This window comes from Molossus molossus, unplaced genomic scaffold (assembly GCF_014108415.1).
Source record: "Molossus molossus isolate mMolMol1 unplaced genomic scaffold, mMolMol1.p scaffold_m16_p_15, whole genome shotgun sequence".
Lineage (NCBI taxonomy): Eukaryota > Metazoa > Chordata > Mammalia > Chiroptera > Molossidae > Molossus > Molossus molossus.
The window spans coordinates 69,460,700-69,484,328 of record NW_023425350.1 but is presented as its reverse complement, the minus strand read 5'-3'; the positions used below and the strand labels follow the sequence as shown (position 1 = coordinate 69,484,328).

At 37.8% G+C, this 23,629-nt stretch overlaps 1 protein-coding gene across 1 annotated transcript; it reads right to left on the bottom strand.

Annotated features, from left to right (window-relative positions):
• Positions 1-1,418: 1,418 nt before the first annotated feature.
• Positions 1,419-23,400, bottom strand: LOC118630524 (testis-specific gene 10 protein-like). The gene is made up of 3 exons (XM_036262404.1): positions 23,264-23,400; positions 4,564-4,679; positions 1,419-1,627 (listed from the first exon to the last, which is right to left on the bottom strand). Exons 1-3 carry the CDS (start codon positions 23,398-23,400, stop codon positions 1,419-1,421), a joined length of 462 nt encoding a protein of 153 aa, XP_036118297.1.
• Between the last annotated feature and the right edge of the window lie 229 nt (positions 23,401-23,629).

Sequence of the window (23,629 nt, the reverse complement as noted above, 5' to 3'; positions counted from 1 at the left end):
CAAAGATCTTATTTAATATTTCCTTTACATTATTTCATAGATTTAGTATATCGATAGTCAAAATTGAACATTCCAGATATTTTTATAGTTTGTTGCTTATCTATCCCATCTCATCTTTTGCTCCTCATCCCCACGCCACACTTGCCTCTTTGCAATCTGTTCTCTGGACATGCTAAACTGTCAAGAAATCCCGTGACATTCTCTGATGAAAACCACTGGGCTTTCATGCAAGTTGCTCTACCTGTGTGAATTCCCCTTTCTACAAAAGGGATTCTGCCTGCCTGAATCACCCTTTCTCTTACTGTACCCTTTCTCCAAATCTCTTCCTGGCTAAGTCCTGGTCCATCTTCAGGGCCATCCAAGCCCCATCACCTCCTGGAAAGCTTTCTAGGTCTGCCTCCTCACCTAATCCAATCCCAGGTGTTCCTGCCAAACTCCAACTGCACCCTGTGCAGACATCATTATGGCACTCAGCACACTCTACCTTAAAGCACCTTTATTTATCTTTCTCCCAATTATACTACAGGCTTTGGAAGGCATGCCCACTCCTCCTCTGTTTCTAACATAATATATCTGGAACATGTCAATAATGTTTGTTGAATGGGTGGATGGATAAATGAACACATCAGTTCCCTTAGAGAGTGGCAAGGCCTTATTCCGGTGATACTGCCTTTGCTTAAGACATTTGTGGAAAACAGTTTTGGAATTGCCTTCAGAATCACTTTATGAGCAAGAAAAGAATACGGCTAGCCCTGGCCGGTTTGGTTCAGCGGTTGGAGCGTCAGCCTGCAGTCCAGAGAGACCTGGGTTCGGATCTCGCTAAGGGCATGTACCTCGGTTGAAGTTTGTCCCTGGCCCTGGTTGGTCGTGCGGGTGGCAGCCACTCGATGTGTCCCTTCACATCGATGTTTCTCTCTCTCTCTCTCCCTCCCGCTCTATCTGAACAAAAATGGAAAAATGTTCTCGGGTGAGGATAAAAAAAAAAAAAGAATACGGCTATTTCCCTGCCTTTTTGGCAACACCTTTTATGTTGTAGTTTGAACAACAAAAACTGAGGGATGGAGATTTTCATTCAGCTTTCTTTACCAGCTCCCTATGGTCCAGTCTCAATGGCTAAGAACGATGTACAAATGTGCATCTAGTTCTGAACACAATTACAAAGGCACTTTTAATGGAAGAGACAAATTGCCTCCCAAGGTGGCTACCTGAAAATATAAGTTCTGGTGTGCTTTTAAAGTCAGCCTCACTGCTTTATTACCATGCTTCACATTTTGACATGTGAATTAGTTGTCAGTGCATGTTAATCACAAATTCATGAGAGAAAGACCACACATTTCTTAAGACTACCCTAAAATATTTCAAGATCAGATTTTAAAGTTTCAGCTCTCTAGAAAAAGATTTGAAAGAATCCTATTCTTTTATTCAGACTCTAGTGTAACCAGCTTTTTTAGACCACAGTTCTCAGAACTCACCTTCATCGCCAGACTCTCTCCGAGGGATGCAGTAAACGCAGACATTTCATCAAGGCATTCCTGCAGGAGTTCACCTGCCTTAGCCAGATGGTTGAGGGATTCATTAAAAATGCTGATTTCTTCTGGCTGGGCACTACTTTGCCTTGTAGAGTTATCTAAATATGTAATCATCAAGGCATTTTTTAATCAAGATAATTTTTTTCAGTTCAAGCAGATTGAAATACTTTTCAAAAGAAGTTCTCCTAGATCATATTCAATGACTAAAAATAAGCCCTGCGTCCCAAATAAAAACATGGCTTCTGTTGTTAGTGATTAAAAACTAAGATGAATCATGAAACTCTAAATGACTCATAAATGTACCTACAACTACAACATTTGAATAAAAATAGCAAAGGAAACCTCTACATTGCAAGTTCTCAAAGTACATTTACATGCGTGGTGGGAGGAGAGCGTGGGTGGATGAAGGTAGGTGGAATATTAAACCTCCATTTCCTCCCCCTAATTTCCCCTCCCTCTATATAAGTTGGTAACAGATCTTAATAAAATATTCCGTTAAGTCATGTTCAGAGTCAAATGTCCAGTAATATTCTAGTCCACTATTTTTCTAAAAATTCCTAGAAAAAGATCATCCCAGGACGTCTGATCTGATTTGTGAAAACACTGGCAAGCCAATGTCAATGCTGAAGGCCTAACCAATAGTATACAATAATAGTTTTCAAACTGTGGTTTCTCAACCAGCACCATCAGCAACACCTAGGAACCCCGATCCTCCTGAATCAGATACTCTGCGTTGGCACAGCCATTATGTTTAAACAAGCCCCCTCCCATGTGATTCTAATGCACAAAACAGCCTGAGAACCCCTTGAGGAAACTGGTAAAGACACCAAAGTCTTGGCCATATCCTCCTCCAAGGAGCCTGGCCCCAGGGATCTTCACTAGCTCTCCAGCTGATTCTGAGACACATCGAAATTTGAGAACCACTGGTCCAGAGCTGTACTAGGGAAGCTCTGCTAGACTAGACCTCCAGGTGACTCCCTGCCAATGGCCCTGCAGTGCAGCACTGAGAGGCAGTATCGCGTGCCAAGAGACGATCTACACGGTACTTGGGAATACATCAATTCCCAACTATGCCCTCCTGTACAGTTGGGCCCACAACCTGGGCATGTGCCCTGACTGGGAATCAAACCAGCGACCCCTTAGTGCATGGTCAGTGCTCAACTACTGAGCCACACCAGCCCAGTCATAGCCAAACTTCTTAAGAGACTTCTATTCTCTGCTGTCTCTACTTCCTCACTTCCCAGTCATTTCTTAATCTATTCCATCTTCCACATCAAACACTCTATCCAAACTGTCAATATTACCACACCTCTAAAGTGCCAAATCCAATCAATATGTTTCATCTTCATCTTATTTTGCTTCTCGAAAGTATCAGACAACTGACGCTACGCTCCTTTTACACACATTTTGCTCTCTTGCCTCCCCAGATATCACTCACTGACGGGTTTTGTTCCTACTTCTTTGGCTTCTTCTTACTCAGTCCTGGATCCTCTTCTCCTCATTCTCTATATTTCCTCTAGGTAATTTCATGGTTTTAAAATATCCTTTATATGCTGATGTGTCCCAAATGTATACCTTTAGCTTAGGTTTCCCTTCTGAGATAAAAACTTGTCTATTTAACTGCTTATCTTACATTTTTACTTGGACTTAAAAGATCCAAATGTGAGTTTTTCAATATCCCCCTTATATTTATCCTTTAATAGTTCCCATTTCAACAAAAAGCACCTCCACCCACCCAGTTGGTTTTGCCAGTTTTGAACTACATTATAGCAAATGTTAAAAATATCCTGTTTTAAAATGAGATCTTTTATAGTCCTCATCAAAATTTGACTTTAAAGTTATAAAAAAAATAAATTATGACCATATTGTATTCTCATAGAGATCACTGGTAAGAAACATAAGTAGAAGACTTTATAACCCAAGTAATATCATAGATATAGACAAACATCTGTACACTTTCCATCAAAAGTAATAGATGTGTGTATTTCGTTTCATTACAACAGCTATGAAACCGCAACAATTTCACACAAAAGCTTGTAAATTTAAAAGTGACCATCATAAATCATGAAGTGTTGCTGCTTTGTTTAGCTGTTTCTTCACTGAAAAATTTGAAGCCATGTCTAAATATTTATGGTCCCGAATCTAAGTTAAAATGTTTACTATCAAAAAAACCCCACATTTTTCCATAATTGAATCAAACTTGTTTTTTAATCCTCATCCAAGGATAATTTTCTGTTTATCTTCAGATAGAGTGGGAGGAAGGGAGAGAGAGAAAGAAACATCGACGTGAGAGGGACCCATCAACTGGTTGCCTCCCGCACAACCCCGACCAGGGCCGGAGACGTGCCCTTGACCGTAATTGAACCCATGACTCTTTGGTCCACAGGCTGATGCTCTAACCGCAGGGCCAAACAGGCCAGGGCTGAATCATAAACTTTTAATTTAAGGGCATATCTCCAAGTTTATCTATGTTATAACTGAGAAAAGAAAACACTCTTCACTCGGCTAGTGTGGCTCAGTGGTTGAGCGCTGATCAATGAGGTCGCTGGTTCGACTCCCAGTCAGCGCACATGCCCAGGTTGTGGGCCTGATCCCCAGTGAGGGGCATGCAGGAGGCGGCCAATCGATGTTCTTTCTCATCGATGTTTCTATCTATCTCCCCCTCTTCCTTGCTCTCTTTCTAAAATCAATAAAGATAAAAAAAAAAAGCCCTGGCCAGTTTGGTTCAGTAGTTAGAGTGTTGGCCTGTGGTCCAGAGAAACCAAGGTTCAGTTCCCGCTAAGGGCAGTACCTAGGTTGCAGTTTGTTCCCGGCCCTGGTTGGGTCGTGCAAGAGGCAGCCACTCAATGTGTCCCTTTCATGCCGATGTTTCTCTCTCTATCTCCTTCCCACTCTATCTGAAAAAAAAAAAAAGGAAAAATGTCCTCGGGTGAAGATAATATAAATAAAGACAATTTAAAAAAAAAAAAATTTTTAAACACTCTTTTACCAGACTTAAAAAAAAGAAAAGTTACATCAAGAAAAAATAACTCACCAGATTTTTCATGCAAGCACACAATTTTCTCCTGAGTAAGCTGGAGCTCATATTCTTTCTTAGCAAGGTGTCGCCGAGTATCAGAAAGATCTTTTTTTGTATTTTCATATAAAAGTCTGTAAACATAATAATAAAATTCATTCTGAAATTATTGTATTTTATCTTAGTGTAGTTAAATCTAAAAACTTTAAAGAGCACTAATAAACATTTTTCTTTTTTAGTATTTTCCTAAAACCATATTATAGGAAATTTAAAGAATACAGGGTAAAAAGGGGTCCTCAATCCACCACTCCAACATCAGCATTTTCATTCACTATTCAGTGGTTTTTTCATATTTTTCATGTTCAGTGTTATGCATATTATAAATTCAAAATTGAACACTGAGTTTTTCACCTACACTTAATCTTTAATAATTTTCAGCCTAAAATACAGTCCTCCAAATCATCATTTTTCTGGTTGAAAACTAATATATGTGCAATAGCCATTTACTTTTACTTCAGTATTCTATTATTAGATATTTAGGTGCATTTAAGTTTTTCACTATTACAAATAACTCTGTAATGAACAGCATTTTAGTCATTCCATGTTTATTGAGTGTTAGTATGTACCAGGCACTAGGTGTTGAGGAACCTCTAGTGAACTAGGTGGACGCTGGCCCTGCCCTCATAGAGTTCACAGTCAATAACAAGTAAACAGACTATAATGTGTGGCATATGGAAAGTAGATACTCTCAAAGTCCTCTAATATAAAGAAGCATTCTAAAATATAAAGAATCATCCTTTTAAAAGTAGAGCAAAACTTGTAAGAATTAAGGGAAGTCCCCTGGAGCCAAATTAGAGCAATAAGACTATGAACTGACGTTATGGTAAATATGGTTGGGGTTTTCCTGTCTCAGTGGTCTAGGGCCTTGTATCTTAACTGAGAAACAAAAGATGAGGCCATAGAGATGTCTGCAACACAAGTGTTAGAACTCATATCCCCCACATAAACCCACTAAGTACTATAATATAAGCAAAAAGATTAGACTAGACAAAAATCAGCTTGTCAACAACCACTGCTGGGCTCAGGATAATAAAACTAAAAGTCTTCCTTGGGAATTATTAATATCAAGATAAAAAAAAAACAAAATAAAATCTGGTTCTAGGATGATCATATAATCTCGAAAATTTGGCAGAAATAAACAAAAAACTTATCTGGAGGGACATACGCTCAATCCATGCAAAGAACTGAAACTCAGAATAAAGACACATTGAAAATTAGCTCACAATTCAAATTTTCAAAATGCTTCAAGTAATAACCCAAACTTAGTGGGAGTCAAAGACACACAAACTAAATTAGGTCCCCAAGAACTTCAGATTGTAATTTTTTCAAATACAAACTTAAAAACAGTTGTGTCTAAATACTGAAACATATATTCTTTCTGATTGGTGTTTCAGGCTTCTTAGAGTATATTCCTAGAAGTGAGATCACTGGGTCAAATGGCAGTTCAATTTTTAACTTGCTGAGGTAACACCATAGTGTTTTCTATAGTGGCTACACCAGTCTGCATTCCCACCAGCAGTATACTAAAGTCCCCTTTTCTCCACACCCTCGAAAACATTTGTTGTTTGATGATTTGTTGATGGCGGCCATTCTGACAGGTGTGAGGTGATACCTTGTTTTAATTTGCATCTCTCTGATGATTAGTGACGTTGAGCATTTCTTCATATGTCTCTTGGCCATTTGTATGTCCTTTTTGGAGAGGTGTATATTTAGGTCCTCTGCCCATTTTTTAATTGGGTTCTTTGTCTTCCTTTTGTTGAGTTCATAGCAGCACTATTTACAATTGCTAAGATCTGGAAACGGCCCAAGTGTTCATCGATACATGGGTGGATAAAAAAGCTGTGGTACATGTATACAATGGAACACTATGCAGCTGTAAGAAAGAAAGATCTCTGATCCTTTGAGATGGCATGAAAGGACCTGGAGAGTATTATGCTAAGAGAAACAAGCCAAGCAGAGAAAGACAAATATCACATGATCTCACTTATGTGTGGAATATAATGAACTAAACAAACTGCTGAACAAAATTAACCCAGAGATATAGAGGTGGGGTACTGACTGACAAAACTCAGAGGAGGGGGATTTGTGGGGGAAGAGATAAACCACAGAACTTACATGCATGTATGCATCACCAATGTACATAGACAACAAAGCTGGGGATAGGGAGGGAAGGAAGGGAAGGAGGGTGTTAATGGGGGGAAAATGAGAAACATCTGTAACAAAAACAAATTAATAAATAAAAAAATTTCTAAAACAATAAAGAATAGCTTTATACCTACAATAAAGAATGTTTCCAGTGGCAAACTTAAAAGATTGTTGGCTAAGATATGCACACGTAAAATATGAGATTTTATTTTTTTGACAGTTTTGTATAATAAACATTGAATTTGAAACATGTAATTAAATATCAGTGGGATTTTAGAAACACTATCCTTTGTAATCTAGGATATGTTTGTATTGTGTGAAAAATAATGACTATGTAAAAAATTAAAATAAATAAATAAATAAATAAATAAATAAATACTGAAACATAAAGTAATAAAATACATAATAAAAACAAAAAAGAACGAGGATATTTTTTAAAAGAACCAAAGAGAACTTCAGAAATTAAACTAAAATAATTGAAATAATTTTTAAAAACGTCAATAGATAAGTTTAAGAACACAACAGACACAGAAAAAGAGGCAATTAGTAAGATGGATAAAAAGCAGATCAGCAAAAATTATCTACAATAGAGAACGGAAAAACAAGAGAAAGGTTAAGAAACATGAAGAGAGGGAGAGAGGAAAAATGGCGGCGGAGTGAACGGAGCTACACAGACCGTCTCCCAGAACCAAACTAGAATTACAACTACTGTATAACACAGACAAATTGATGGGAAAAAGCAACAGAAAAGCAGCTAGCGAGGACCATACAACGAGGGACACTGACTCCATCCCGGTAGGCTTGCGAAGGCGCGAGACAGGGGCTGGGAGCCCACGGTCGGCAGCTCGGCAGCTCGGCAGCGGCCTCAGCTCGGGAGCGGCCTCAGCTCGGGAGCGGCCTCAGCTCGGGAGCGGCCTCAGCTCGGGAGCGGCCTCAGCTCGGGAGCGGCCTCAGCTCGGGAGCGGCGCCGGCAGGTCAAACTCCCAGGCGGCTCCACAGTGCAGCCGGGACAGAGGCTGAAACAGCCACAGCCACTCACCTTGGGCTCCAGCAGAGGGAGGGCAGACTGGACTGGAGCTGTGTCGGGACGCTCGGGGTCTGGAGGGGCTCAGAGCTTTTGCTGAGTGCAGCTACGCAGGATGGTGGGCATACTGCTCCTTCCCAGGGCTCTGGGGAGAGGCAGCAGCCCCTCCCTCGGAGATGCAACCCCACCCTGAGGGCCACTGAAGTGCTAATTGAGGTTCATTAACAACCAGCATCTGCCCCACCCTCGGGAAATCCCCTTGTGCTAAGCACCTGAGGGAGCTTTTCAATCAACTGACAACCCAAAACTCATCAAGTAACCTAGACTGCTAGCCTCCAGGCAAAAAGCTAGAGGATAACAGTACCTTTCCTGGGCTGGCAACTTTAACCAGGAAAGTAAGACCTGACAGTGGTGTTTAACGTGGGTCCTCCCTCGCTCATCTAAACACAGGAGAGGGAGCCACAAACAGCAGAACACCACACCCACAGGGAAAACTTGACAGGCTCCAAAGCCCACAGTGATAGCTAAAATGGTGAAACACAGACACAGAAGCCAAATGAAAGAGCAAAAAACCTCCACCGAAGATGAGATCAATGTGGAGCAATTAGGCATGTTAACAGAACTAGAATTCAGAGCCATGATCTTGAGGAAGCTGAAAAGCATGAATAAGGACATAGAGACACTGAAAATAAGCCAATGGGAAATTAAAAACCATCAAGAAGAGATTAAAAATGATATATCAGAAATGAAAAACACATTGGAAGGTTTAAAAAGCAGAGTAGAGGAAGCTGAGGACCGGATCAGTGAATTAGAAGTCAGGGTAGAAAAAAATCAACCAATCAGAAAAACAAAAGGAAAAAACTATTAAAAAACAGGAAGACAGCTTAAGAGAACTATGGGACAACTGGAAACGTAATAATATTCGCATCATAGGAGTCCCCGAAGAAGAAGAAAATGAGCAAGGGATAGAGAATATATTAAAAAAAATAGTAACGGAAAACTTCCCTAATTTGGTGAAGGAAGAAGGCATTCAAGTTCAAGAAGCACAGACAGTCCCAAGTAAGAAGAACCCAAACAGGCCCACACCAAGACACATAGTAATTAAAATGCCACAAATTAAAGACAAAGACAGGATCCTAAAAGCAGCAATAGATAAGCAACAGGTTACCTACAAAGGAAACCCCATAAGGCTCTCAGCTGACTTCTCACAAGAAACACTACAGGCCAGAAGGGAATGGTATGAAGTAATCAAGGTCATGAAAAACAATGATCTGAATCCAAGACTACTCTACCCAGCAAGGCTATCATTCAAAATAGAAGATCAACCTAAGAGCTTCCCAGACAAAAAAAGGCTAAGGGAATACATTAGCACCAAACCAGCACTGCAAGAAATGTTCAAAGGACTGCGGTAATTAGCAAGAGAAATGGGAGGAAAAATAGAACCACACTAAATAAAAATGGCAATAAATAAGTACATATCAATAATCACCTTAAACGTAAATGGATTGAATGCTCCCATAAAAAGACACAGAGTAACTGATTGGATAAGAAAGCATGACTCAGCTATATGTTGTTTACAAGAGACCCACCTGACAACAAAAGACTCACATAGGTTGAAAGTGAAAGGATGGAAAAAAATGTCCCAAGCAAATGGAAAGCAAAAAAAAGCTGGGGTAGCAATTCTCTTATCTGATAAAATAGATTTCAAAATGAAGACCATAACTAGAGACAAAGAAGGCCACTACATAATATTGAAAGGATCTATCCAACAGGAAGATATAACCTTAATAAACATATGCACCCAATATAGGAGCACCAAAATATATTAAAAATCTTCTGGAGGACTTCCAAGGAGAAATCGACAACAATACAATCATAGCAGGGGACTTCAACACCCCGTTGACAGCACTGGATAGATCCTCTAGGCAAAAAATTAGCAAGGAAACAGAGACTCTAAATGAAGCACTAGAAAAATGGATTTAATAGATATCTACAGAGAATTACATCCCAAAAGTACAGAATACACATTCTTCTCAAGTGCACATGGGACATTCTCAAAGATAGACCACATGATAGGACACAAACTAAATCTCTACAAGTTCAAGAAGATTGAAATCATATCAAGCATCTTCTCAGATCACAATGGCATGAAACCAGGAATCAATTGCAAGAAGAACATGCAAAGACATTTCAACACATAGAGGCTAAATAGCATGTTATTAAACAATGAATGGGTCACCGAGGAGATCAAGGAAGAAATTAAAAACTTCCTGGAAACCAATGAAAATGAACACACAACAACACAAAATCTATGGGATGCAGCGACAGCAGTTCTGAGAGGGAAGTTTATAGCACTACAGGCCTACCTCAAAAAACAAGAAAAATTTCTAATTGACTATCTAACGTCACAACTTAAAGAATTAGAAAGCAAACAAAAAGAAAACCCCAGAGCAATAGAAGGAAGGAAATAGTAAAGATCAGAGCAGAAATAAATGACATAGAGACCAAAAAAACAATTCAAAGGATCAATGAAACAAAGAGCTGGTTTTTCGAAAAGATAAACAAAATTGATGGACCCTTAGCTAGACTCACCAAGAAACAAAGAGAGAGAACCCAAATACACAAAATCAGAAAGGAAAGAGGAGAAGTAACAACCAACACCACAGAAATACAAAAGATTGTTAACAACTACTATGAACAACTATATGACAACAAATTCAACAATCTAAGCGAAATGGACAAATTTTAGAAACACACAGTCTCCCAAAACTAGACCCGGAAGAGATAGAAAACTTGAACAGACCAATAACAACTAAGGAAATTGAAGACGTAATCAAGACTCTCCCAGCAAACAAAAGCCCAGGCCCATATGGCTTCACAGGGGAGTTTTACCGAACATTCAAAAAAGAACTAATACCCATTCTCCTCAAACTATTTCAAAAAATTCAAGAAGAAGGAAGACTTCCAAACTCGTTTTATGAAGCCAGCATAATTCTAATTCCAAAACCAGAAAAAGACACAACAAAGAAAGAAAACTACAGGCCAATATCCCTGATGAACATAGATGCCAAAATCCTGAACAAAATACTAGCAAATCGAATCCAGCAATACACCAAAAAAATTGTCCACCATGACCAAGTGGGATTCATCTCAGGGATGCAAGGCTGGTACAATATTCACAAATCCATAAATGTGATACACCACATAAATAAGATGAATAAAAACCACATGATAATATCAATAGATGCTGAAAAAGCCTTCGACAAAATCCAGCATCCATTTCTGATTAAAACGCTCAGCAGTGTGGGAATAGAGGGATCATATCTAGACATAATAAAGACCATATATGAAAGACCTACAGCCAACATCATACTCAATGGGCAAAAACTAAAAGCATTTCCCTTAAGAACAGGAACAAAGCAAGGATGCCCACTTTCGCCACTCCTATTTAACATGTACTGGAAGTCTTAGCCACAGCAATCAGACAGGAAGAAAAAATAAAAGGGATCCAAATTGGAAAGGAAGAAGTGAAATTGTCATTATTTGCAGATGACATGATACTGTACATAGAAAACCCTAAAGACTCCACCAAAAGTTTACTAGACTTAATAAATGAATTTGGCAAAGTAGCAGAATACAAAACGTCAAGAAATCGATGGCATTCTTTATACACCAATGATGAACTCACAGAAAGAGAAACTAAGCAAACAATCCCATTACTATTGCGGCAAAAAAATTAAGATACCTAGGAATAAACTTAACCAAAGAAATAAAGGACCTATTCGCAGAAAACTACAGGTCTTTGAAAAAAGAAATAGAGCAAGATATAAAAAAGTGGAAGCACATACCCTGTTCATGGATTGGGAGAATTAACATCATTAAAATGTCCATATTACCCAAAGAAATCTATAGATTCAATGCAATCCCCATCAAAATACCAACGGCATACTTCACAGAATTAGAACAATTACTTCAAAAGTTCATATGGAACCAAAAAAGGCCTCGAATAGCCACAGCAATCTTGAAAAGGAAGAACAAAGTTGGAGGGATCACAATACCAGATTTCAGGTTATACTACAAAGCCACTATAATCAAAACAGCCTGGTGCTGGCACAAGAACAGGTATATAGACCAGTGGAACAGAATGGAGAACCCAGAAATGGACCCAAGGCAATATGCTCAATTAATATTTGACAAAGGTGGCAAAAGCATACAGTGGAGTAAGGACAGCCTCTTTAATAAATGGTGCTGGGAAACTTGGACAGCTACTTGCAGAAAAATGAAACTAGACCATCAACTTACACCCTACACCAAAATAAACTCAAAATGGATAACAGACTTAAATGTGACCCGTGAATCCATAAAAATTCTAGAAGAAAACGTAGGCAACAAAATTTCGGACATCATACGGAGCAGAATTTTCACTGATACATCACCTAAGGTAACAGAAACAAAGGAAAAAATGAACACATGGGACTACATCAAACTAAAAAGCTTCTGCACAGCAAAAGAAACAATCATCAAAATGGAAAGGCAACCCACTGTATGGGAGAACATCATTGCCAATGATGTATCAGATAAGGGGTTAATTTCCAATATATATAGAGCGCTCATACAACTCAACAAAAGGAAGACAAAGAACCCAATTGAAAAATGGGCAGAGGAGCTGAATAGACACCTCTCCAAACAGGACATACAAATGGCCAAAAGACATATGAAGAAATGCTCTACATCACTAATCATCAGAGAGATGCAAATTAAAACAACAATGAGGTATCACCTCACACCTGTCAGAATGGCCGCCATCAACAAATCATCAAACAACAAGTGTTGGCGAGGGTGTGGAGAAAAGGGGACTCTAGTGCACTGCTGGTGGGAATGCAGACTGGTGCAGCCGCTGTGGAAAACAATATGGTGTTACCTCAAAGAATTAAAAATTGCACTTCCATTTGACCCAGTGATCCCACTGCTAGGAATATACCCTAAGAAGCCTGAAACACCAATCAGGAAGAATATATGTACCCCCATGTTCATAGCAGCACTATTTACAATAGCTAAGATCTGGAAACAGCCCAAGTGTCCATCAGTAGACGAATGGATCAAAAAGCTGTGGTACATATACACAATGGAGTACTATGCAGCGGTAAGAAAAAAAAATCACTTATCCTTTGAGATGACATGGAGGGACCTGGAAAGTATTATCCTAAGTGAAAGAAGTCAAGCAGAAAAAGACAAATACCACATGATCTCACTTATATACGGAATATAATGAACATAACAGTCTGAGGAATACAGTAGACCCAGAAACATGGAAGTAGGGCACAGACTGACATCCCTCAGAAGAGGGGGTGGGGGAGGTGGGAAAAGATAACCCACAGGACTTATATGCATGTATGCATGACCAATGGACATGGACAACTAAGCCGGGGATGGGGTGGGGGTGAGATGGGGAGGGGGGTGCCAATGGGGTAAAAAAGGTAAAGTATCTGTAACAAAAAAATAAATAAATAATTTATTTAAAAAATAAAATAAAATACAGAAAATTAAAAAAAAAAAAAAGAAAGAAACATGAAGAGAAATGAGAAGGTCCAATATTCACCTAATCAAAATTCCAGGAGAGAATAAACACAACATTCAAAAAAAGAATAGCTAACATAATATATAAAATCTTAGACTAAACAAACATTAGTGAAATATCTTAACGCTAGCCCTAGCCCATGTGGCTCAGTTGGTTGAATGTTTTCCAATGTACTGAAAGCTCACTTGTTTGATTCCGGGTCAGGGCACACGCCCAAATTGCAGGTTAGATCCCTGGTCAGGGTGTGTGTGGGAGGCAACTGATCAACATTTGTCTCACATCAATGTTTTATTCTCTCCCTCCCTTTCTTTTCTTCTCTCTAAAATCAATAAAAACATTTCAAAAAAAAAACAACAGAACACTAACATTAAGAGAACTTATGTCCTGGGTAGAACAAATAACAAATCTGGTAATTATGATATTATGATAATTATAAATGGGGAAGGATAGAAAGATTTAAAGAAAGGCAATATTTTACACTTCAACTGATAAAATGTGATATCACTAGACTATGTAGAGTTCTGTATGTATAATGTAATACCTAGAGCAACCACTGAAAACATCTATAGAGACACTCAAAAGTATTACAGGTAAATCAAAATGGAATTCTAAAAAAATGTTCAAGTAAGCCCACAGATGTGGAAAACAAGGAGAAATGACAATAAATAAATAAATTAATAAACAAATAAAGTAGAAGACGAGACATGCCACACCAATAATTACATTAAATGCATAATAAGGTCTGCCCTGTTTGTAATAGCCAAAAACTAGAAACAATAAAAATTTCCCTCAGGAGATGAATGGTTAAACAAGCTGTGGTACATCTATACCATGGAATACTGCTCAGCAACAATAAAAAGCAGCAAATGATTGACACCTGCAACAACTTGGATGGATCTCAATGACATTATTCTAAGTAAAAAAGTGTATCTCAAAAGTCACAGTTCTGTGATTCCATTTACACCATATTATTGAAATGACAAAATTGTAGAGCTGAAAAACAGATTAGTGCCAGAAGTCAGGGATGGTTGAGAAAAGGAAGAAAAGTATGGCTATAAAGTGGTAGAACAAGAGATACCTTAGTGCTGATAAAATAATTCTGTATCTTAAATATGGCAGTGGTCACATGAACCTATACATGTGATAAGATAACACAAGACAATAGACACACATTGTACCAATGTCAATTTATTGCTTATAATATTGTACTGTAGTTATGCAAAATTTAATTAGGGGAAACTGGGTGAAGGGTACATGGAACCTCTTTGTATATTTCTGCAATTTTCTGTGAATCTCTAATTATTTTAACTTTGAGAAGTAAAACAAATAAGTTCCTACACCCAGCCTGCACTATCTTAATCAACTAAATAAAAATCTCAGGACAGGAATTAGAAATTACTATTTCTTTTAAATTAATTAATTTTTGTTACAGATGTTTCTCCTTTTTTCCCCACTGATACCATATATGAAAGACCTACAGCCAACATCATACTCAATGAGCTAAATCTAGAAGCATCTCCCCTAAGAACAGGTACAAGACAGGGATGTCCACTTTCACCCCTTTTATTCAACACAGTCCTGGAAGTTCAAGCCACAGTGATCAGACAAGAAGAAAAAAAATAAACGGCAGCCAAATTGAAAAGGACAAAGTAAAACTGTCATTGTTCACAAATGACATAATATTGAATATAGAAAACACTAAAGACTCCACCAAAAATCTACTAGGTTTAATAAATGATTTCAGCAATGTAGCAGGATACAAAATTAACACCCAGAAATTGATGGCATTTTAATACATCAATAATGAATTATCAAGAAGAGCAACTTTGTAAAAGTCCCATTTATCATTGCAAAAAAAAAGATTAAGATACTTAGGAACAAACTTAACCAAAGAGGTAAAATATCTGTACATGGAAAACTCCAGAATGTTGATAATAAAGATAAAGGAGGATATAAACAAGTGGAAGAATATACCATGTTCATGGATTGAATAATTAGCATCATTAAAATGTGTATACTACCAAAAGCAATCGAGAGATTCAATGCAATCCCTATTAAAATACCAACCCCATATTTCACAAATCTAGAACAAATACTCCAAACATACTGGAAAACAGTATGGAATTTCCCCCCAAAATTAAAAATTCATCTGCAATTTAGCCTAGCAATCCCACTCCTAGGAATATATCCTAAGAATCCCAAAACATTAATCACAAAGAATATATGCATCCCTATGTACATAGCAGTACTATTCACAATAGCTAAAATCTGGAAACAGCCCAGATAAGTGGATAAAAAAGCTGTGGTACATTTACACAATGGAATACTATGCAGCTATAAAAAAGAAGAATCAATTACCTTTTGAGACAGCATGGAGAAACCTGGAGGGTACTATGCTAAGTGAAATATGCCTATCAGAGAAAGACAAGTATCACATGATCTCACTTAATGTGGAATCTAATGAACAAATAAAATGATGAATAAAACAGAAACGGAGGCAAGGAAACATGGGACTGACAAACTTTAGGAGGAAGGGGGGAGGGGTGGAAAGGGATTAACCAAGGAACTTACATGCATATATGCATTACCCATGAACACAGACAATAGGGCGGTGAACGCCTGGAGAGGGGAGAAAACTGGGAGGAGCGGGCAATGGGGGGGGAGGGGGAAGAGGGGAGACACCTCTACTACTCTCAACAATAAATATTTTTAAAACAAGAGAAAGGAAGAGGTAGAGAAACATTTATTGGCTACCTCTCACACACACCCCATCTAGGAACTGACCCTGAAACCTAGGTATGTGCTCTGACTGGAAACTGAACCCCTGGCATTTCAGTGTATGGGATAACATTCCAACCAACTGAGCCATGCTGGCCAGGGCAGCATCAGACTAATTTTTAATCTCTATTGATGTTACTTCTTTGAATCTACAGTAAAGAAAAAAAAAAACAAGAGAAAACAAAAACAAAAACCTCTCTACTTTTAATCTCATATCTTAAATAAAAATTACTTCAGAAAAGGATTATAGAACTAAATTTAAAAGCTGAAACTATAAAACTGTTAGAGCAAACAGCCAAAAATTTTAGTGACCTTAGGTTTGGCAAAGAGTCCTTAAATAGAAAATGAAAAGCATGATATAAATAAAAATAATTTCAGTTCATTGTACCACATCAAAATTGAAAACCTTAATTCATCAAAAGCATACACTGGAAGAAGATATTTTCAAAACATATATCTGACAAAGAATTTGTAGCTAGATGGTATAGACTTTTATAAATTAATGATAAAAAATAACCCAATAAAAATGGACAATATTTTAACAGATAACTTCACAAATATCAATGACAAATAAGTAAATAAAAGTATGATCAACATCACTGATCACTAGAAAAAAGCAAATTAAAACCACAACACAATATGCACACCTAGTTTAATTCCAGTATTACTAAAAATTAAAAAGACAATAATAAATGTTGGCAAGGATATAAAGGAACTGGATTGTTAGTGGGAACATCAAATGGCAAAAACATTTTGGAAAACAGTTTTACTGTTTCTTCAAAAGTTAAACATTGATCTAGCATATGACTCAGCCGCTCTAACCCTGGGTTATTTACCCAGAATAAATGAAAGTATATATATACATACAGACTTATATTGGCAGCTCTATTTGTGATAGCCAAAAACTGAAAACAAACCAGATTTATCTATTTGGAATATCAACATAGCACAATACGACAAAAAAATAAATCAACTATGGAGCGATCCAAAGTAGCGGCAGAGTAAATGGAAGCTACAGACTGTCTCCCAGGACAAAACTGAAATTACAACTAAAATAAAGACAAGTCATCTGGAAAAATCAACTGAGGAGCAGCTGGAGAGAACCATTATAACCAGGGACATAAAAAGGACTCCAAATCAATACTGGTAAGAGCTGTGGAGGCACAACAGGGCTGGCTTGGTGCCCATGGGCAGTAGCTGTGGGCTATCTTAGCTGTGAGCAGTTCCCTCTTAAAAGTCAGGGGTAAAAACCACAAGCTATGCCCTGGCCAGTTTTGTTCAGTGGTTAGAGCATCGGCCTGCGGTCCCGAGAGACCTGGGTTCGGTTCCCGCTAAGGGTGTGTACCTTGGTTGCAGTTTGTCCCCAGCCCTGGTTGGTTGTGTGGGTGGCAACCACTCGATGTGTCCCTTTCACATCGATGTTTCTCTCTCTCTCTCTGTTCCTCTCTCCTTCCCACTCTACCTGAACGAAAAATGGAAAAATGTCCTCAGGTGAGGATAAAACAAACAAACAAACAAAAAAACCCACAAGCTAGCTCTCCAGCACAGAGTGGAGGAACAGGGAAAGGCACCCACATAACACCTGGCTAAGAAAATCACAAGAGTAGAAGTTTTGTCCCACAGGGAACACCAGCACTACCCTGAAGGGTCAGGGCACTAAATTACAGCTACAGCCACGCAAGTTGGAAGGAGGCCATCAGGAGCTCTATGCTGAGTCACTCCCCCACAGGACAGTAGCTATTTTCCTTAAAGAGCTCCTTCACAGAGTGGCTGTAGCCTGGGAGAGAAGCAACTGCCACTCCCTCAGGAATTTAACATTACCTGCCCAGAGAAGTGCAAGCTGAAGCTCATTAATAGCCAAAGACTACCAGCTAGTCAGTAGGCTGAGTTAACATTCTGAAGGCTTTGAGCCTTAGGCCTGACCCTCAGTGTTGGGTGTCCTGGCTCTGGGGACTGAGCTGTGAAGGCAGAGGCCACAATCCCTATGCTGAGCCAATAACCCACACCACAGAAACCACTTTCTTCTTAAAGCAACTTTAACTCAGGGGAAACCCTGCCCATCTGAAGGGTTTTTTTCATTCACCTGAGGGCTACAAGCTGAGGTTCATGAAGTAACTTAGACTAATAGCCTGCAGGCAAAAGCTCTGGGATAATTGAATCTTTGCTTCACCTGCCACTCTACCCAGGTTAAAGTAACACTAGGCATTGGTGTTTAATGTGGTCCCTTCCATACTCATCCACACCCAGTAGTGGGAGCCATAGTTAGCGGAATACCAACACTCACAGGGAAGATTTGGCAGGCTCAAAACCCTGCTGAGACAGCCAGAATGGTAAAACAAAGAAACAAATCCCAAATGAAAGAACAAGAGAATTCTGCAGAAGAAGGGATAAACGAAATGGAATTATCAGAGGTAGAGTTCAGAGTAATGATTATGAGAAAACTCAACAGCCTGAGTAAAGATACAGAAACAATGAAAATCAGCCAATTGGAAATGAAAAACAACCAGGGGAAAATGAAAAATGACATAGCAGAAATAAAGAACACATTGGAAGGAATAACCAGCTAATTAGAGGAAGCCAAGGATCAGATCAGTGAATTAGAAGACAGGGTAGAAAAAAAATCACCTATTCAAAAAATCAAAAAGGAAAAAAAAAAAAAACAATTAAAAAACAGGAGGACAGTTTAAGAGAGCTGTGGAACCACATGAATGTAACAACATCTTCATCATAGGAGTTCCAGAAGAAAAATAAAATGAGCAAGGGTTAGAGAATATATTTGAAGAAATAGTGATAGAAAACTCCCTAACTTGGTGAAGGAAAAAGGCATACAAGTTCAAGAAGCACAGACACCCCCAAGTAAGAAGAACCTAAACAGGCTTACACCAAGACACATAATAATTAAAATGCCAAAAATTAAAGACAAAGAGAGAATCTTAATGGCATCAAGAGAAAAGCAACAGGTTATCTACAAAGGAGCCCCATAAGGCTGTCAACTGATTTCTCAACAGAAATACTACAGGTCAGAAGGGAATCACATGAAGTATTCAAGATAATGAAAAACAAGGATCTGAACCCAAAACTACTCTATCAAGCAAGGCTATCATTCAAAACAGAAGTTGAACTAAAGAGCTTCACAGACCAAAAAAAAAGCTAAGTGAATATATTAGCACCAAACCAACACTGCAATAAATGTTAAAAGGACTGCTGTAATAAGCAGAAGAAATAGAGAAACATAGCCATAATAAATAAATAAGTACATATCAATAATAACCTTAATTGTAAATAGATTAAAAGCTCAAATCAATAGACACAGAGAAGCTAAATGGATAAGAAAGCATGATTCATACTTTGTTGTTTACAAGAGACCCGCCTCAGAACAAAAGACTCACACAGGTTGAGAGTGAAGGGATGGAAAAAATGTTTCCAAGCAAATGGAAACAAACAAACAAAAAAAGCTGGGTAGCATTACTCATATCAGACAAAATAGACTTCAAAATGAAGACCATAACAAGAGACAAAGAAGGCCACTACATAATATTGAAAGGATCTATCCAACAGGATGATATAATCTTGTAAATATATATGCACCCAATATAGGAGCACCAAAATATATTTTAAAACTTCTAGAGGACTTCTAGGAGACATCAACAGTAATACAATCATAGCAGCAGACTTCAACAGCCCACTGACATCACTGGATAGATCCTCTAGACAAAAAATTTACAAGGAAACAGAGACTGAAATGATTCATTAGATCAAATGGATTTAATAGATATTTGCAAAGAATTGCACACCAAAACTGCAGAATTCACATTTTTCTCAAGTGCACATGGGACATTCTCAAAGATAGACCACATGTTAGGACACAAACTAAGTCTTGACAAATTCAAGAAGATTGAAATTATAACAAGCATCCTCTCAGATCACAATGGCATGAAACTAGAAATTAATTACAATAAAAACACTCAAAAACATTTAAACACATGGAGGCTAAACAGCATGTTATTGAACAATGAATGAGTTACCAAGGAGATCAAGGAAGAAATAAAAACTTCCTGGAAATCAATGAAAATGAACACACAATACAAAAGCTATGGTACACAGCGAAAGCAGTCCTGAGAGGGAAGTTCAGAGCATTACAAGCTTACCTCAAGAAACAAGAAAAATATCTAATAAGCTATCTAACCATACAACTTAAAGAACTAGAAAGTAAACAAAAAGAAAAACCCAGAGCAAGTAGAAGGAAAGAAAGAGTAAAGGTCAGAGGGGAAATAAATGACATAAAGGCTAAAACAAAAACAAACAAACAAACAAACAAAAAACAATTCAAAAGATCAATGAAACAAAGAGCTGGTTCTTTGAAAAGATAAACAAGACTGATGGAACCTGTAGCCAGACTTGCCAAGAAACACAGAGAGAGGACCCAAATGAACAAAATCAGAAACGAAAGAGAAGTAACAACTGACACCACAGAAATACAAAGGACCATTAACAAATACTATGAACAATTATACGCCAACAATTTGGACAATTTAGGTGAAATGGACAAATTTCTAGAAACACACAGTCTCCTAAAACTGAACCAGAAAGAAACAGAAAACTTGAACAGACTAATAACAACTAAGGAAATTGAAGATGTAATCAATAAACTCCCAGTAAACAAAAGCCTGGGTCCAGATGGCTTCACAGGGGAGTTTTACCAAACATTCAAAGAAGAACTAGTACCTATTCTCCTCAACCTATTCTGAAAAATGCAAGAAGGAGAAAGCCTTCCAAACTCTTATGATGCTAGCATAATCCTAATTCCAAAACCAGATAAAGACACTACAAAGACAGAAAACTATAGGCCAATATCTTTGATGAACATAGATGCCAAAATCCTTAAAAACATAATAGCAAATAAAATCCACCAATATATTAAAAAATTATTCACCATGACTAAGTGGGATTTATCCCAGGGATGCAAGGCTGATAAAATATTCACAAATCAATAAATATATCACATTTTTAAAAAAGCAAGAAAAAACAATATGATCATATCAATAGATGCTGAAAAAGCTTTTGACAGAATCCAGCACCCATTTCTGATAAAAACACTCAGCAAAGTGGGAACAGAGGGATCATATCTCAGCATAATAAAGGCCATATATGTAAAACCTACAGCCAACAACATACTCAATTGGAAAAACAACAGGACAGGGATGCCCACTTTCACCACTCTTATTTAACATAGTACTGAAAATCTTAGCCACAGCAATCAGACAAGAATAAAAAAATAAAAGGGATCCAAATTAGAAAGGAGGAAGTGAAACTGTCATTATTCGCAGATGACATGATATTGTACACAGAAAACCCTAAAGACTCCATTAAAATCTACTAGATTTAAGGAATGAATTTAGCAAAGTAGCAGGATACAAAATTAACATCCAGAAATTGATGGAATTGGAAAATTCATTATATTAAAATGTCCATACTACGCAAAGCATTCTACAGATTCAAAGCAAACCCTATTAAAGTACCAACGGCATATTTCAAAGATCTAGAACAAATACTCCAAAAGTTCATAGTGAACCATAAAAGATCCTGAATAGCCACAGCAATCCTGAAAAAGAAGAACAAAGTGGGAGGGATCACATACTTGTAGTATATCAAGTTATACTACAAAGCCAATGTAATCAAAACACCCTGGTACTGGCACAAGAATAGGCATATAGATCAATGGAACAGAACAAAGAACCCAGAAATTGACCCAAGACATTATGCTAATTAATATTTGACAAAGGTGGCAAGAGCATACAATGGAGTAAAGACAGCCTCTTTAATAAATGGTGTTGGGAAAATTGGACAGCTACATGCAAAAAGAATGAAACTAGACCAACTTACACCATTCACAAGAATATACTCAAAGTGGATAAAGATTTCTATGTAACCTATGAAACCATAAAAATCCTAGAAGAAAATATAAGCAGAAAAATCTCAGACATCATACACAGAATTTTCACTGATACATTGCTTAGGGCAAGAGAAAAAAGGAAAAAAATAAACAAATGGGACTACATCAAACTAAAAAGCTTCTGTAAAGCAAAAGAAACCAGCAACAAAATGAAAAGGAAACCCACTCTCTGGAAGAACATATTTGCCAATGATACATTGGATGAGGGATTAATTTCCAAAATATATAAAGTACTCATTCAACTCAACAAGAGGAAGATGAACAATCCAATTAAAAAACGGGCAGAGGATCTGAATGGACACTTCTCCAAACAAGACATACAAATGCCCAAGATACATATGAAAAAATGTTCAACATCACTAATCATCAGAGAGATGCTAATTAAAACAACTATGAGGCATCACCTAACACATACCAGAATGGCTGCCATCAACAAATCAATGAACAACATGCTGGCGAGGGTGTGGAGAAAAGGAGACTCTAGTGCACTGCTGCTGGGAATGCAGACTTGTGCAGCCACTGTGGAAAACACTATAGTGTTTCCTCAGAAAATTAAAAACGGAACTGCCATTTGACCCAGTAATCCCACTACTAGGACTACATCCTAAGAAGCCTAAAACACTGATCACAAAGACTATATGTACCCCTATGTTCATAACAGGACTATTTACAATAGCTAAGATCTGGAAATAGCTCCAGTGCCCATCAGTAGATGAGTGGATAAAATAGCTGTGTTACATTTACACGGTGGAATACTATGCAGCTTTAAAAAGAAAGATCTCTTACCCCTTGAAAGGGCATGATGGAACTTGGAGTGTGTAATGCTGAGTGAAATAAGCTAGTCAGATAATGACAAATAGCACATGATCTCACTTATTTCTGAAATCTAATGAACAATATAAACTGACATACAAAATAGATCTGGAGACATGGAAGTAGAGAACAGATTGACACATCCCAGAAGGAAGAGAGACAGGAAGAGATAAACCAAAGAACTTATATGCATAACCAATGGACATAGAAAATAGTGTGGTGAAGGCATCGGTGGGGTGGAAGCTGGCAGGAAGGGGTCAGTGGGGTGGGGGGAGAGCACAAACATCTGTAGTACCTTCAACAATAAAGATAAATTTTTAAAAATAACAACAATAAACTATTAGTTGTTCAAAGGCAAGTTAGTTACCTCAAAGAATTATTCTCTGCTTTCTGTCTGCCAAGTTCACTGTCAGTATCCATTACCTTTCCTGCTAGTGATTTTATTTCTTTTTCCACAGTGGTTATGGTTTCCTTCATCAAAGTTATATTTGACATTTGTTCCATATATTCATCATCAAGCTATATAAATAGAATGACAAGGTTACTGCCATCACTAAAACAATTCAGTGATCTTCCTAAAGAGACATCTGCTTTTTGTAAAAACTTGTATATGACTAGAGATGATCAGATTAGTCTTGAACATTGTGAAGGCTGTATGGACAAGGTATTGTGGAGTAGGAACAAGAATAGTATATCCATCTACATTTTCAGTCTAGTTCAATTTGACTTTAAC